The sequence below is a fragment of the Lutra lutra genome, chromosome 14, assembly GCF_902655055.1.
Source record: "Lutra lutra chromosome 14, mLutLut1.2, whole genome shotgun sequence".
Classification (NCBI taxonomy): domain Eukaryota; kingdom Metazoa; phylum Chordata; class Mammalia; order Carnivora; family Mustelidae; genus Lutra; species Lutra lutra.
Window position 1 is genome coordinate 34082616 of NC_062291.1, and position 15980 is coordinate 34098595.

Below are 15980 nucleotides of genomic sequence, written 5' to 3' on the forward strand. Positions count from 1 at the left end.
GCTTAAAGAGGAAGTGACATCTGTTTACTGATTTTACATCAAGATTAGAATTTCACTTCACAGAAAAAAAAATTTCAAGTCACAGAAATATCAGGCAGTAAAAATGACACCATAGCTATGGTGGTAAGGAGAGACAATAATTTTATTCTACGTTTGATTTGCTATTGTTTATTCTGATATAACAGTGCAATGGAACACTTAGTGACAAGCTTTCAAAGAAAGCCTTTCTAAGAGAGTTTTTTTGGGGGGGGGGGAGAATTCTAAAGAGCCATGCAACCAAGATGTAATTTTCAATAACAATATATAATACAGCTGAAAATTGAATTGGATAATGGATAACAAAAGACACAATGTTTTCTCCCGTAGTGATAATATAGTTTCTGGGGTGACTGGTGGATCAGGTGGTTGAGTATCCAACTCTTGATTTTGGCTCAGGTAACGATCTCAAGGTGGTGAGACTGAGCCCTCTGCGGGGAATCTGCGAGAGATTCTCTTTTTCCCTCTCCTCTGCCCTTCCCCTACTCTTGCATGAGCATGCTGGAGCGCTCTCTAAGATCAATAACAATTTTTTTTAAGAAGAAATAATATAGTTTCTAAATGCCAGTCTCTCTTTGTAGTAATTAATGTCTGGGTTTTTTTTTAGGTAGGCTCCACACCCAACGGGGGGGGGGGGGGGTGGTTCAAACTCACAACCGCAAAATCAAGAGTCCCATGCTCTACTGACTGAAACAGCCAGGTGCTCTTAATATCTTTTTTTTTTTAATTACTATAGCTCTCAATCTCACTATCTTCCCTAGAAAACAACAAAAATGAATTCAGCTGTTCAATACTCTTCTAATACTGTGAAACAAAAGTAATCATTCAAAACAAGCATCTTTACTGGTGTTTGAAGAATTTAATTGTGACTTTGTTACCTTAGGACAAACTGGAATGGCCAGGGAGGGACATGGGAGGTATGTTCTCCTTTTTGACCTTGGTAGTAGTTACACTGTTCACTTCATGATTATTTGTTAAACAGTATTTGTGTGTGTGTGAGGGTGTCTGTGTGTGTGTATTTCATGTACTTTTCTATGTATATGTTTCATCAAAAAAGATAAAATAGTACATATTTTTAAATAGCTTCCTTAAGCAAATTAAATAAAGATCTCATTTAAATTTACTTATTTGACCTGTCCTTTTGTAAAGATGTTAAGGGGCAGAGATAGAACAAAAGCAAAAATGAATGAAATTTTTGAGTTACTGTCATTTACATCTTTCAAGAAAAGTCTCAATGTGGCTAGATAGATTAAAACCTATTTCCAGGGGCGCCTGGGTGGCTCAGTGGGTTAAAGCCTCTGCCTTTGGCTCGGTCATGATCCCAGGGTCCTGGGATCAAGCCCCTCATCGGGCTCTCTGCTCAGCAGGGAGCCTGTTCCCCCCCCCCCCCGCCTGCCTCTCTGCCTACTTGTGATCTCTGTCTGTCAAATAAATAAATAAAATCTTAAAAAAAAATAAAACCTATTTCCAAGTAAAGTATTAAAAATTAATACAGTTTAGGGAGCCTGGGTGGCTCAGTCGGTTAAGAATTGGACTCTTGGGGGGGCGCCTGGGTGGCTCAGTGGGTTAAGCCTCTGCCTTCGGCTCAGGTCATGATCCCAGGGTCCTGGGATCGAGCCCTGCATTGGGCTCTCTGCTCAGCAGGGAGCCTGCTTCCTCCTCTTTCTCTGCCTGACTCTCTGCCTACTTGTGATCTCTCTGTGTCAAATAAATAAATAATATCTTAAAAAAAATTTTTTTTTTTTTTTTAAAAGAATTGGACTCTTGGTTTCAGCTCAGGGCATGATCTTAGGGTGCTAGGATTAGCCTACACTGGGGCTCCATACTTAGCAGAGAGTTGGCTTCCGCTGTCCCTCTCCCTCTGTTCCTCTACCCCCCAAAATGAATAAATAAATCTTAAAAAAAAACTTAATACGGTTCCTTCTCTAAATTTTTTTTTTTTTTAAAGATTTTATTTATTTATTTGACAGAGAGAGATCACAAGTAGACGGAGAGGCAGGCAGAGAGAAAGAGAGAGAGAGAGGGAAGCAGGCTTCCTGCTGAGCAGAGAGCCCGATGTGGGACTCGATCCCAGGACCCTGAGATCATGACCTGAGCCGAAGGCAGCAGCTTAACCCACTGAGCCACCCAGGCGCCCTCCTTCTCTAAATTTAACGATTCTTGTATATAAAGTGGAAAAGGCACAATCCACCTCCTTTTTACTTAGTTTGTATTTTCCAGAATTTTTAGGTGTCTAAAGAAATGGCACTTTCTTCCTAAGACTGTATTTATTTATTTGACAGAGAGAGAGATCACAAGTAGGCAGAGAGGCAGGCAGAGAGAAAGGGAGAAGCATGCTTCCTACTGAGCAGAGAGCAGGCCTCGATCCCAGAACCCTGAGATCATGACTTGAGCCAAAGGCAGTGGCTTAACCCCCTGAGCCACCCAGGTGCTCAAGAAATGGCACTTTCATGGTGGCCTTTGATTCTGGACCGAGAGAGAGCACTTTCTTTCTATTCCTTCCCAAATACATCACCTGTGCCTTTGTTTGCACAACACCACCTCCTCTGGTGAGCACCAGCTCGGGCTCGGATATCTCCTCTTCACTCTGCAGTTAGACGCCATGCTTTCGAACAGGTAATACCGTACCCGTTCCAAGTGCTGCAGCAGAGTTCTGGCAGAGTGATTCTACGGCTTAACGCCAGCTCAGAGGCCCCCCAAACAGACTGCCACTAACACCACTTCTCTCTGCGAAGCTGGCAGTCACTGGCGGTCTGCTTGCAAGGGGGCAGTTATCTCTGGCAGTATGTCTCTAGGTCAGCGTGGTTTCTCCAATCACAAGTTTACAACTGCCTCAGGGATGAACAAACAACATCTTTGTTCTTATCTCTTAGATCAGAAACAGAAACTCTCTGAGCAGTGACTACCCTCTGCGATTGGCCTAGGTCTTCTTCCCTTGTACATTCTTTCAGAGCTGCCAGGCTTCCCTCACAACCCACTGTAACTAAATAGGTTCCTTTTCTGTTTCAAAAAACACAGTACAGTGGTTCTTTAGTTGTCAGTTCTTCCAAAGTCCTTCTTAAGGTAAGAACATTCTTATTTTAGCGAGGAATAACCCAATGCTGGTTTATTACTGCGGTAACAACTCTCGAAAGGGCCATACAAAAGAAAAATGTGGCTTCTACCTCTCAAAGTCATTAAAGACTTTTTCTCTTTCTTATTAAGGCACCCAGAACACATAATATTACACCAAGCCAAAAGGACCAATTCTCTTCATGGAGCAGAACAGCAATTGGCCGTTACTTATTAAATTCTTACGGCAATGAGCAATGACTTGCTTTCTCGTTTCGTTTCTCTTTGAATAGTAGATGAAGTTGATTTTTTTCCAAGGCTGCTTCTCATCACCAGCATTCCTGATCCTTGACCTATGCAGCTGTTAATATGCTACACACATATGCTCGGGCCCCTGAACAGCCAGCCAGTTAACCTTTCAGTTTTCTCCAAGTCAGTTCCTATCTTGTTAGTGAAATTGATGTTTTTTCCTTCTCAACATAATAATCTTATCTGGCATAGAACCATATATAATTCATTGGTTTTTATGAATCTTTTTCTCCCCAAGGGTTTCTGGGCCTGTGGGTTCTCATGTTCTGAGAGAGGCATGTTCATTCATGGTAATTCCAAAAAGTGGGCTACTATAGTTACTTCGCAGACACAATTATTACCTCTTGTGCGTTTGGGCATAGGTAATGGTGGGAGGCCACGTTTTACCTTTATTCTCAAAGTGAATTCCCTTGACTGAATATAGGTGAAAGATTACATTTTCTGCAGCTAATGACTAAAAAGTAAAATATTGGACACTGAATCAAAGGACACTTTATTCTAACTATCTGTGTTCAAAGGTACTTCTCCATACTCATAATTCACGCCTATCGTTCTGTACTGTAATTGCCTATTAACCGTCTGTATGCCTCAAAGACAGGAAGCCCCCAGAAGGCAGGGACTGCATCATAATGGCTGCTTTTATCTGCAGGGCACACGGGCCGGCAGATGGTACACCCTCATAAGTATTTCTGTTGATGTGTTAGTACTGCATTCAATTCAAAGTCTAATTCTTAATTAGCCACGATTTTAGGCTAACTGGCACACACCACTGCCCCAACATTTATGGAATGATTTCTAATCAGATTTCATCACACTTCAAAGAGGTATACCCAACTTCAAATACCTAAGGATCTCTACCTAAACACTGAGCATTTTTATGGGAGGCAGCAGAAACAATTCTAACCCTGTGATTTGAATCTTTCTGTTAATTCAGACTTGGCTACTAACTAGCTGTGACCTTTGGCAAGTTGCTTTAACCACATTGGATCTTGTGGATTAAATGGTCTCAAGTCCCTGGCTGAGCCCAGCTCTTAAAACTCCTAGGAGACATGAACCAGTAAGGGTACGACCAACATAGCAAGCCCTTGTTAACACTAGAGGGAGCTACATCCATGTCACCACTGGGGTGGTGAGGAAGACTTAGAGGCAAAGCATCTTTAAATTGGAAGACTGGCTCTCCAGCCACGGCACATGCTCTCTGCCATCACCTCCCTCTTCCAGAGGGCACAGCACCCAGCACTTGACTTTCATCCGCACACCTCTGGAGCTGTAATCCTAATTCCAAAAGAATCAAGTTGGCTTGAGTCATTCCTACAGATTTCTTTCCCTGTTCGGTCTACTTTCTTTCTTAATCAAACTAACAACAACAACAAAAAAGCAAAATGATTAACGCTATTATTGGAAAAGCCCCAGGAAATGAGATGGCGGAGGAAAAAGAATCATATCACACTGAAGCTGGGGACTGGGAAAATAAGTAAACTACAGCTGAAGTAATTAGCAGCTTGCCACTCAAACCAAAGCTACCACAGTTACTCTGACAACAAGAAAACCACTCAAAAAAGAGGAAAGGTATCAAGGAAAAGAAGAAATTGACATAGCTCTGCCGGGTAGGAGCCTGAATGCCTGCCTAAGAGGGAATCTGGTCACTGCCATGTCAGGCTCTGCAGTAAGAACTCTGCAGCTGCTGAAGTGATGTCATCAATTAAAGGTAATGGGGTCACACTAGGCATTTGGCAAGAAAAGTGCCCAGTACCCGGATAAGGCAATAGAGGATGAGGGGGGAAGGAAAAAGAAAAAGCATTTTTAAAGCTAAAGATTAGGGCGCCTGGGTGGCTCAGTGGGTTAAAGCCTCTGCCTTCGGCTCAGGTCATGATCCCAGGGTCCTGGGATCGAGCCCCGCATCGGGCTCTCTGCTCGCCAGGGAGCCTGCTTCCCTTCTTCTCTCTCTGCCTATTTGTGATCTCTGTCTGTCAAAAAAATAAATAAAAAAATATTTTAAAAAAAAAATAAAGCTAAAGATTATTCTGAAGTTATATACACACACTCTCCTCCCAGTTCCCAAAAATGTATGGCCTTGAAAATGTATGACCTAAATCATTACAGAACAAGTGAAATGAAGCATCCAAAACCTCTCCGTTGTATCAACTTCTGTTTCCGTTTGCCCAGAGGCACAATGACATGCTAACCTGACAGAGACGGCATAAATTGTGGTTGTTACAGAATGTGGTCTGTAGGAGAAAGATAAATGCCACCCTGAAGAACCCTTTTTATGGAAATTTCATAGGTTAATTTAACACTCAAGAAGCAAAGCCTCAACAGTCAGAGACCACCTACTTTTCAGAACATGGACTATTCCTGAATGAAAACAGATTACAAAAGAACTTTAGAGAGGGACTATAGGTGAAAAGTCTACTAGAACAAAATAAATAATTCTTTTTAACTTAAAAAAAATGCAGACCTAGTCCTACAGAGGTAAAATATAGAGTAAAACTCCCTAGGTTAAAATCAATGTATTCCTATGAGTTCAAGTAGTCAGGGTTCTAAGAGACATCACAGCCTCAGCAGATTCAAAAAGATTTATTTTCCTTTAGGAAAATAAAGATTTTATTTCCTTTAGGACATTAACACACACACACACACACACACACACACACACACACACACACACACACACACAAGGTTTTGCCAAACCTTTGAATCAATGATCCTCATGAGAAGAATGAGAAAAATATATTTTATTGTTAAAAGGAGAACGACTTGTTTTCTGCTCTTATCTTAGGACACATGCCAAAGGATTTCCAATTCACCCTGTTATATACTGACCTTTAAAATGTTTCGCCCATCAAATGATTCTCTTTCCTTGAAGATGTATTTGCCATCAGCTGTATAGAGATTGTACCTGCCTTCAGCTGTAAATATTTCAAAGATAATGTTAGAAGAGATGCTTGGGTTATTTACATTTGTTTTCTTTTGGGTTTCTATAGGTACAACAAGCAAAATCCTCATGTACTACCGGGATTGTGGCATAATAAGAGGGAAAACATTAGTCTGAGTCAAGAGGCCTGGCGTCCGTCCAGTCTCAGTGAGGTCATTAATTCAGTACACATTTATTTATTCAACACTGTCCAAGTATTCAAGGTATGTTACCTATGTAATTAACCATATTCTTTTTTTTAAAGTATAGTGGACATACAATGTTATATTAATTTCAGGTGTACAACATAGTGATTTGACAATTCTATACATCACTCACTGTAGCCACCATTTGTCACTCACCATCTGTCATGCAATGTTATTACAATATTACTGGCTGTATCCCCTATGCTGTACTTTACAGCTCTGTAACTTACTTATTTTATAACTGGAAATTTGTACCTCTTAATTCCCTTTACCTATTTTGCCAACCCCATCCCCACGTCCCCTCTGGCAACCACGAGTTTGTTCTCTATATTTATGAATGTGCTTCTGTTTGTTTGTTTTTTTAGATTCTACATGGAGGCAAAGGGGTGCCTGGGTGGCTCAGTCAGTTAAGCCTTTGGTTCAGGTCATGACCTCAGGGTCCTGGGATCAAGCTCCAGGTCAGGCTCTCTGCCCAGCAGGGAGTCTGCTTCTCCTCCTCCTTTCCCTCTATGCACTCTCTCTCTCTAATAATAAACAAATACACTTTAAAAAAATGTATAGATTCTACATATACATACAATCATTTGGTATTTGTCTTTCTCTGTCTGATTTATTTCACTCTGCATAATATGCTCTTAGTCCATCCATGTTGTCACGAGCGGCAAAGTTCATTCTTTTTTATAGCTGAGTTGTAGTCCATTGTGTATGTATACACATGTACACACACCACCACACACATCTTCTTTACCCATTCATCAGAAAGACAAGAAATAACAAGTGTTGGCAAGGACACAGAGAAAAAGGAACCCTCATGCCCTGTTGGTGGGAACACAAACTGGAGCAACAGTATGGAGGTTCCTTAAAGAAAAGTAAAATAGAAATACCACATAATCCTGTAATTCCACTTCTGTTTTCAAAGAAAATGGAAACACTAATTCCAAAAGATATATGTACCCCTATGTTTATTGCAACAGTATTTACAATAGCCAAGATATGGAAGCAACCTAAGTGTCCATCGATAGATGAATGGATAAAGAAGATGTGTGGGGTATGTTTGTGCATGTAAAATGAGCCATATTATTAGGTAAATTATGTCTCCTCCATGGACTTCAGTTCACTTACGCAGTTCCAGGTTAAGACTAGGTGATCTCCAAAGGTTCCCTGCGGTCTAAAAACCCAAGATTTGGGGCGCCTGGGTGGCTCAGTGGGTTAAGCCGCTGCCTTCGGCTCAGGTCATGATCTCAGAGTCCTGGGATCGAGCCCCGCATCGGGCTCTCTGCTCAGCAGGGAGCCTGCTTCCTCCTCTCTCTGCCTGCCTCTCTGCCTGCTTGTGATCTCTCTGTCAAATAAATAAATAAAATCTTTAAAAAAATAAATAAATAAATAAATAAATAAAATAAAAACCCAAGATTTTGTATAAGCTATATGCATTTTTAAATATGTAAATATATTTAAAAATTCACACATTTGGTAGTCAAAAATGCTGGCAACATTAATTTGGGTTGCAACCAACATTAAGTGGGCCGGTTTAAGGACTCCCCCAAAATGAGAGAGCCCCTTTCAGTTACAATCAAAGGTGTCTTTACAAACATTCTACACAGAAATGCAGCAAATCTATAACCTTGTGTTAATTTAGCTTGCTAATCCCAAAAGACATCCGTAAAGTATAGCAGGAAAAAGGATTTCAAAGGAGAGGGATGGCAGGTAAGAAAGAGTGAAACACCATATTCTATGTCCTTTTCAAGTAAAAATTCAACCAGAGAAGAACCTAAGATATAGAAAATTCAAAGTGTCCTTAAGAATTACTTAACCCGGGCGCCTGGGTGGCTCAGTGGGTTAAGCCGCTGCCTTCGGCTCAGGTCATGATCCCAGGTCCTGGGTTCGAGCCCCACATCGGGCTTTCTGCTCAGCAGGGAGCCTGCTTCCTCCTCTCTCTCTGCCTGCCTCTCTGCCTACTTGTGATTTCTCTCTGTCAAATAAATAAATAAAATCTTAAAAAAAAAAAAAAAAGAATTATTTAACCCTCAGAATATTTTCTAAAACACCAACCCCTTTCCTGCCCACCAAGAGACCCTCAGAAATATCTGTACTTCCAATTCCGGAATATGCTCTTTTATTATATATAGATATGGAGACTACCAAGTCAGAATTGGTAAAATATGTCCAGGTCCGTAACTCCATGAGCATAACATATGTTAACTAGTCCACCGGAATTACACTTTGGTAACTTCTAATGAAAAAGTACTCTCTTAATCAAAGATCCCCAAACCATGTATATTTCCCAAATTAAAAACCGGTCCCCTGTTAAGAGGAGATGTGAAACTTTAAAGAAATATTTATTTAATTTAGAGAGACAGAGAGAACATGCACACGCATGTGCCCCTGGGGCAGGGCAGAGGGAGAGGGAGAGAGAATCCCAAGCAGACTCCACACTGAGCACAGAGTCCAAAGTGGAGCTCGATCTCATGACCCTGAGATCAGGAGCTGAACAGAAACCAAGAGTCGGATGCTCAACTGACTGCACCACCCACATGCCGGTGCCCCAAGAAGTGATGTGAAACTTTAAATTCATACTAAGCAAATATCAATTACAAAGCGGTAATGAGGAGCACCTGGGTGGCTTGGTCAGTTAAGTGTCCAATCCTTGATCTCGGCTCAGGTCTTGATCTCAGGGTCCTGAGTTCAAGCCCCGTGTTGGAGCCTACTTAAAAAAAAAAGAAAAAGAAAAAAAAACAGTAATGATATCTGAAGATTGAAATGGGTTTTGGGGGGTAGGGGGTGTAGGGGGAGAGAGAATCTCAGGTAGCCTCCATGCCCAGTGCAGGGCCCCATGGGGGGGCTCAATCTCACAACCCTTAGATCATGACCTGAGCCAAAATCAAGAGTTGGATGCTTAACCGACCGAGCCACCCAGGCGCCCTTGAATTATGTATTTCAAATGAGTGAATCATACAGTATGTGAATTATATCTCAATAAAGGTGTTATATTCAAACTATCTCTAGTAGGAAAAGATATCTAGACTGTGAACTAGAATGTTTTCTTACATGGAGCTCTAGTGCTAACTGAATATAAATCTGGATCCACACAATTTAGTAGATACAGATTCCTTTATAATTCAACTCTTCTATGTCAAAATGTGGTTAATAAAGGAGTATGGTAAGAGTTCTAAAGCAAGATTTAAGGACTAGGGCATTTTCAGAATGTATTGCTGATAGCATTAAATGTCTAATAAAATACTGTCTACACCTGCACTGTCCAAATTAGTAGCCTCTAGCCACATGTGATTATTTAAATTTAAATAATTTACATTAATTAAAATGAAAAGTTCACTTTCTCAGCCTCGTAGCAAAAGTTCACTTTCTCAGCCTCGTAGCAACCTCTAAGTGCTCAGTAACTACATGTGGATAGTGGCTACCATACTGGACATCACAGGTAGAGAATATTTCTATCATCACAGGGAGTTCTACTGGATGATACTGGATACGATATGTCTTCTGAACCAAAGAATTGAGAGTATATCCTAGAGTTCTAGAACTATGTCTTTAGATAGAGATGTTAAAAAGTACATCATCTCAGAGGATCTGACTATGCTTCCAAACTTAAAACTGACCACCCAGAACAAAATAAATACCACAGACTCCTTTAAATGTCCCCAGTGGACAAGATACCTATAAATGTATATGGATATACAAGCATACATAAATATATATACATACATACATATATGCATATATAAATGTGAAATATTCCAGAAAATATATTTTCCGAAATTCCAGATATTCTTCCACAATACTACTACCCAAATGCAAAAAAAAAAAAAAAAAGTATTGCATCAGAACAAGTATAGAGTTTTGGATTCTATTAAGTACCCAAACAACAGTCTATATGCTTTGACTGAGTCATTTGAACCAATTTTGATCTCAGTGCTCCTGAAGGTAAAATAGTGATTTATTTAGAAAAATCTTAAATAAAATATAATCTAACATCACAAAACATTAACACTATAACTAAAATGTGGACAACTACATATCTCTTAGTCCTACAATGGCACGTGACTTCCAGTTGGGATCTTTGGCACATGTCTGAGAGAAAGAAAAAGATGTACAGCTGACCCTTGAACAATGGGGATTAGGGGCACCAACCCTCATGCAGGTGAAGTTCATGTGTAACTTTTGACTCCCTAAAACCAAACTACTGTTGGCCAAAACCCTTATTGATGATACAACCAGCCAATTAATACATATTTTGTATATTATATGTATTATATACTGCATCTTTACAATAAAGTAAACAAGAAAAAAGAAAATATTTTTTGCCTGACTTTATTTATTTAAGAGAGTGAGAGTGAGAGAGAGCACAAGAAGGGGGAGGTCAGACTCCCCGCTGAGTGGAGAGCTCATTGTGGGGCTCGATCCTGGGACTCAGGAATCATGACCTGAGCCAAAGGCAGATGTTTAACTGAAAGCCATCCAGGTGTCCCAAGAAAAAAGAAAATTGGAAGGAACAGGGGCGCCTGGGTGGCTCAGTGGGTTCAAGCCTCTGCCTTTGGCTCAGGTCCTGGGATCAAGCCCCACACCCATCGGGCTCTCTGCTTAGTAGGGGGCCTGCTTCCCTTCCTCTCTCTCTGCCTGCCTCTCTGCCTACTTATGATCTCTGTCTGTCAAATAAATAAATTAAGTCTTTAAAAAAAAATTGTAAGGAACAGAAAATACGTTTATAGTACTATGCTGTAGTTACTGAAAGAATTCCTTGTATAAGTGGACCGGCACAGTGCAAACTGTTGTTTAAGGGTCAACTGTACTTTGACAAAAGGGACACACAACCTGTCCTAAAGTATAAATCTACAAAGAGTTTATGGGTTCAAGTCCTGATGGAGTCCTCTTCCAACCTAAACTTCCTAAAACCAAGGTCAGGTCCTAAACAAAGGAAATAAAACTTGAACATGAGATTTTTGGTGCTGGAATATTTCAAGTAAGTTTTAGAAGGAGAAGCTGCATGTAATTTGAATATGTGGCTCCTGATCAGATGATGCTGACTGTGCTGGAAAAGCTTTCACTTGGGGGTAGGGCGGGGAAGGCAATGGGAAAAAAAAGAAGAATCCTTTTTGAAATGTAGGTAACCATCCCAAATGAAGGGTTTTTGTTTTTTTTTTAAAGATTTTTTTATTTATTTGTCAGAGAGAGAGTGAGAGAGAGCGAGCACAGGCAGACAGAATGGCAGGCAGAGGCAGAGGGAGAAGCAGGCTCCCCGCCGAGCAAGGAGCCCGATGCGGGACTCGATCCCATGACGCTGGGATCATGACCTGAGCCGAAGGCAGCTGCTTAACCAACTGAGCCACTCAGGCGTCCCCCCAAATGAAGGGTTAAAGCAAGGCATTCTTACATAAGGCTCAGATTCCATGAGAGGAAACATTATTACTCTTAACACCAGGTTTCTCAACCTTGGTGATATTGACATTTCTAGATACTTCTTTGTTAAGGTAGGCTGGCCTGTCCATTGTAGAGAGTTAATAAGCAGCATTCCCAGCCTCTTCCCACTAGATACCAGGAGTAGCAACATACCCTAAGTGTGACAACCAAATGTCCTGGGGTGGGGGGAGGGGGGCACAGGTCAGAGTTGTCTGTAGTTGAGAACCACTGGACTAACCTAATCTTCTCTCCTTCTTTCTTTTTTCCAAGAAGACACCAAGTATTGCAGGGGACACACTTATACTAAAATAATTTTTCACTCTTTACCTAAAATTTACCTGGGCCTCTTGTATTTCTTTTCGCTAAATCTGCCAACCATATGTGCAACAGAAATCAAGGATCTGGAATGTCACGGTCCCACGCTAGATACATTCCCTGTCCACTTCCACTGGGCTCATCAAAACAAGTTAGAGATTCAAAGGAAGAAGATTACCAGAGAGTCTTGGGTAGCCAGTCTTGTTTGAACCCCAGAAATGTCACAAGGCCTTGCTGATCATAAACTATGCTACAGTTCTATATGGGACTTACCATTGGGGTCCTTCCTGAATAGAGTGTTCATCACCGTCGCGTGGAGTTTCACACTATTCCACTCTTTAACTATTAGTCCAGATGCCTGAAAGCGTTCCAGCACTCGATCGACTAATTCTTGCAGCCTGAAGAAATTGAAGGAAGAAGTATAAAAATCTCAGTACACTCTGAACCCCTGATTACTGATTCACTGTTTATGGAGTATATATTCTGGGTCAATCACTGTAAAGACCCTGCACGAGGGGAGGGAGAGGAAAGGCTACAGTTCCCACCACCTCCCCGGGGTTCACAGCCTTGTGGAGCAGACGGTCATGGAAACCAGTCACTGAAATCCATCGTGGGTAGTGGGAAGGGAGGGATCAACTGTACATGGAGAGGGCCAGGTTTTCACAGGAGTGAAAGTGTTTTGAACAGGAGTTTTGAAGGAACACGGAAGCTTAGAATATCTCACGCCAGGGCTCGAGAAGCCAGGCTCAACAGAGTTGCCTCAAAGGAAATGCCTTATTGCTTCATCCAGTCAGAGAACCTAGAGCTACCATGTGGTCGATATGTTTCTGCCAGGCTCAAAGGAGGTTTGGTATGATTCTAAGACATTTGCTCCCTGGGAAGGAGCCTGAGAAGATCCTTGGACACTACCCCAGTGTTTCACAGAGGCTGAAGTGGAGTACCGATGAAGACAACGATAGGCAAATCCACAGGCTGCGAGATTCCTCCCCATGGACTCCAGGTAGCTCTAAGCAGTAAGGGTTCTGCAGTGGCTGAGTTCTGGCTTGACGACAGTCATTCACTCTAGAACTTCTCCCAGAAGCAGTTCTTGCACAGAAGTTTTCATCCTGTTCAGGTGTTTTGTTCAAGAGCCTGAAGAATTCCCTTTACCATTTCTTGTATGGCCATTGTGGTGGTGATGAACTCCATCAGCTTTTGATTGTCTGGGAAACTCTTTGATTTCTCCTTCAGTTCTGAAGAACAACTTTGCTGGCTGTGCCAACAAGAGGGGTCAGCAACCCAGCAGGGATGAGTCAAGCAGATCATGGTCTGGGGCCTCAGGAAGGAGCCATCTTCTCTGACCACCCACTCTTCTGATGGTAAAATGCAGCCTGTGGCTTCTCCAGATCATGCCAAAATGTCTACCATGAGACTGAAGCAGCTCATGCGGGATAATTGGACGGTCCCCATCAAATGACAGGGCAGTGTGCCTGGTGGCACTCTTGGGGGCAGCTTGCCCCCTTCCACCTTCCCCTCAGACTTCTCTGAGATTTGTGCCGATGCTCATTGACTTCCTGGTGCCAAATCATCTTCCATGAGTCACGAGTGCGCTAATGAACAAAAGACTTCACGTTTTTAGATGTACTAGTAATACTCTTTATGTCAAACATCACCTCTTTCCTGGATACAAGTAGCCCTGAGAAGTTTAGAGAGTTCATGAATTTTCCACTGCTTCTTGGGCCATGGCCCCTGTGTGATGGCCCACAGTGTAAGCACAGTGACCAGAGAGCAGCTGCTCCTTGAGCAGGGTGAGACAGGTTTGCTTTATGTGAGATGTGGGCCAAGTCTAGCCCTTGTGGCCCATTTGTGGGAACTTGCCTTGGGCAGAACATTCTGGCTACAGCAACTCAGTTGCTTAATGTCTGTCTCCAAGTGGACAAAAGCCTCTAATACCCCGACCCTCCAGTGATCCTTCCCCCATTTAGATGTGAGCAAAACAACTCCTTTTGCTTGCACTGCATGCACTGCAGCAAGAAGAAGTTACTGTCCTCCAGAAATTGAGTTGGAAGCACAAATTATTATTTTCCCTTTCATGGTTTTCAGGCTCCAAAGTTCCAAATTAATCTTCTTAAAATTCTAATTTACCTTAATTGCTTTTTACGAAATACTGTCTACTAATCAAAGAACATGTACAAAATGAATAAACCATAATTAATAATAATAACAATAAAGTAAATACCCATGTCCCCTCCACCAAACTTCAGAACCAGAACACAGGGCAGGGACTAGGGCTGAATGAAGTAAATGAGGAAATGACCTCGGGCACAAAATTTAAGGGAGTGCCAAAAAATGCAGTAACCAAAATAAATCATGTTTTAATGCAATATTTTAAAAAAATCAAAATTAATGCCAAAAAAACCCCATGATGAACAGAATATCAAAATTTTGAATGAAAATGAGATCGGTTGTTGTTGAGTTCTCCCTTTGCATCAGGCTCCAGTGTGGCCTGGCACAGGGTAGAACATGAGAACACATTCATCCCTCAAGATGCTCTGGGCTCTCAAGACCCCCGTGACTTTTCGTGGCTTATGAACTTGGCACTCAACGCACATGTCTTCTCATCAGGCTTTTTCCACTCAGCTTGACAACTGCTACCTCTGTGCCTTCTGTTCCCTGAGCCACAGGATCTACCCCCTCCCTCCACCTGTGCAGATCTTACCATCCTCAAACCGCAACTCTTCCATGAAGCCTTTCTAACCACCCTAACACCCTGCACTCCCCTGTATCTGTGAGCGGTGATTCTGTCCTTCTCTGGAATGCCGATCCACTTAGCATTCTCAGGGACAGTCCCTTGCTGCTGCACATTTCTCTGTCCTGTTCCCCTACTAGACTGCATGCCCCTGAAGAACATGTTATATTTTCTTCTATCTTCCAGAAAACCATTATACTTGGGTTTTAGTAACTGCTGGCTATGACTGCTTAATTGATGGATGTGACTAGTTAAAAAGTGACAAGTGAGGAGTGCCTGGGTGATTCAGTCAGCTGGGCATCCAACTCGTGGTTTCAGCTCAGGTCATGATCTCATGGGTTGTGAGTTCGAGGCCTAAGTCGTGCTACGTGCTTGGTGGGGGAGTCTGCCTGAGGTTCTCGCCCTCTGCCATTCCCCCAACTCGCACACACACACTCTCTCTCTCAAATAAATACTTTTTTTTTTTTTTAAAGTGAATGTAAAAAATAAACACGGTCTTGAAGGATTGCTGAAGATTCACAGATAAAACTGGTAAGGAAGGACACTTCGAGCAGAAGAAATAGCATGTACAAAGACACCAAGGCATGCACGATCACATCTTCTTTGGAAAACTGCTGATTAGTGAATATAGCTGTAGCAGTGTGTGAGGGGAAAGGGAGAATGGAGACGAGCTGGACAGAAGTGGTGGTCAGACCATCAGAAGCCACAGAGATCTTAAAAAGAGAATGATGTGGTCAGATGTCCATTTCTGAAAGCTGACGTTGCAGCAGAATCGAAAACACTTTAGTATATATGCTGCCGAAGTAAGCACAAGTCAAAACACTTTAGAAGAACAGCCCAGGGATACAGAGGTCAGCCAGAACAGTGTTGGCCATTATTTTCAACACTCGATATCTGTTAACACATTTCATCCTCACCATGACTTGTTATCCCTATTTTACCAATGACGGAACTGAGGCACGGACCAAAGTCACATAAGTGATCCGTGGCACATCCAAAATCAGAACCCATG

At 41.9% G+C, this 15980-nt stretch overlaps 1 protein-coding gene across 3 annotated transcripts in view; it reads right to left on the reverse strand.

The window, feature by feature from the left end:
• ASCC1 (activating signal cointegrator 1 complex subunit 1) overlaps window positions 1–15980 on the reverse strand; it is a 101182-nt gene that overhangs the window by 18218 nt on the left and 66984 nt on the right. For all 3 annotated transcript variants that reach the window (XM_047703231.1, XM_047703230.1, XM_047703229.1), the window contains exons 8-9: window positions 12514–12638; window positions 6220–6305 (exon numbers count right to left, since the gene is read on the reverse strand). In XM_047703231.1, the coding sequence (XP_047559187.1) occupies window positions 6220–6305; window positions 12514–12638 (211 nt within the window). The remainder of the gene's footprint in view (window positions 1–6219; window positions 6306–12513; window positions 12639–15980) is intronic.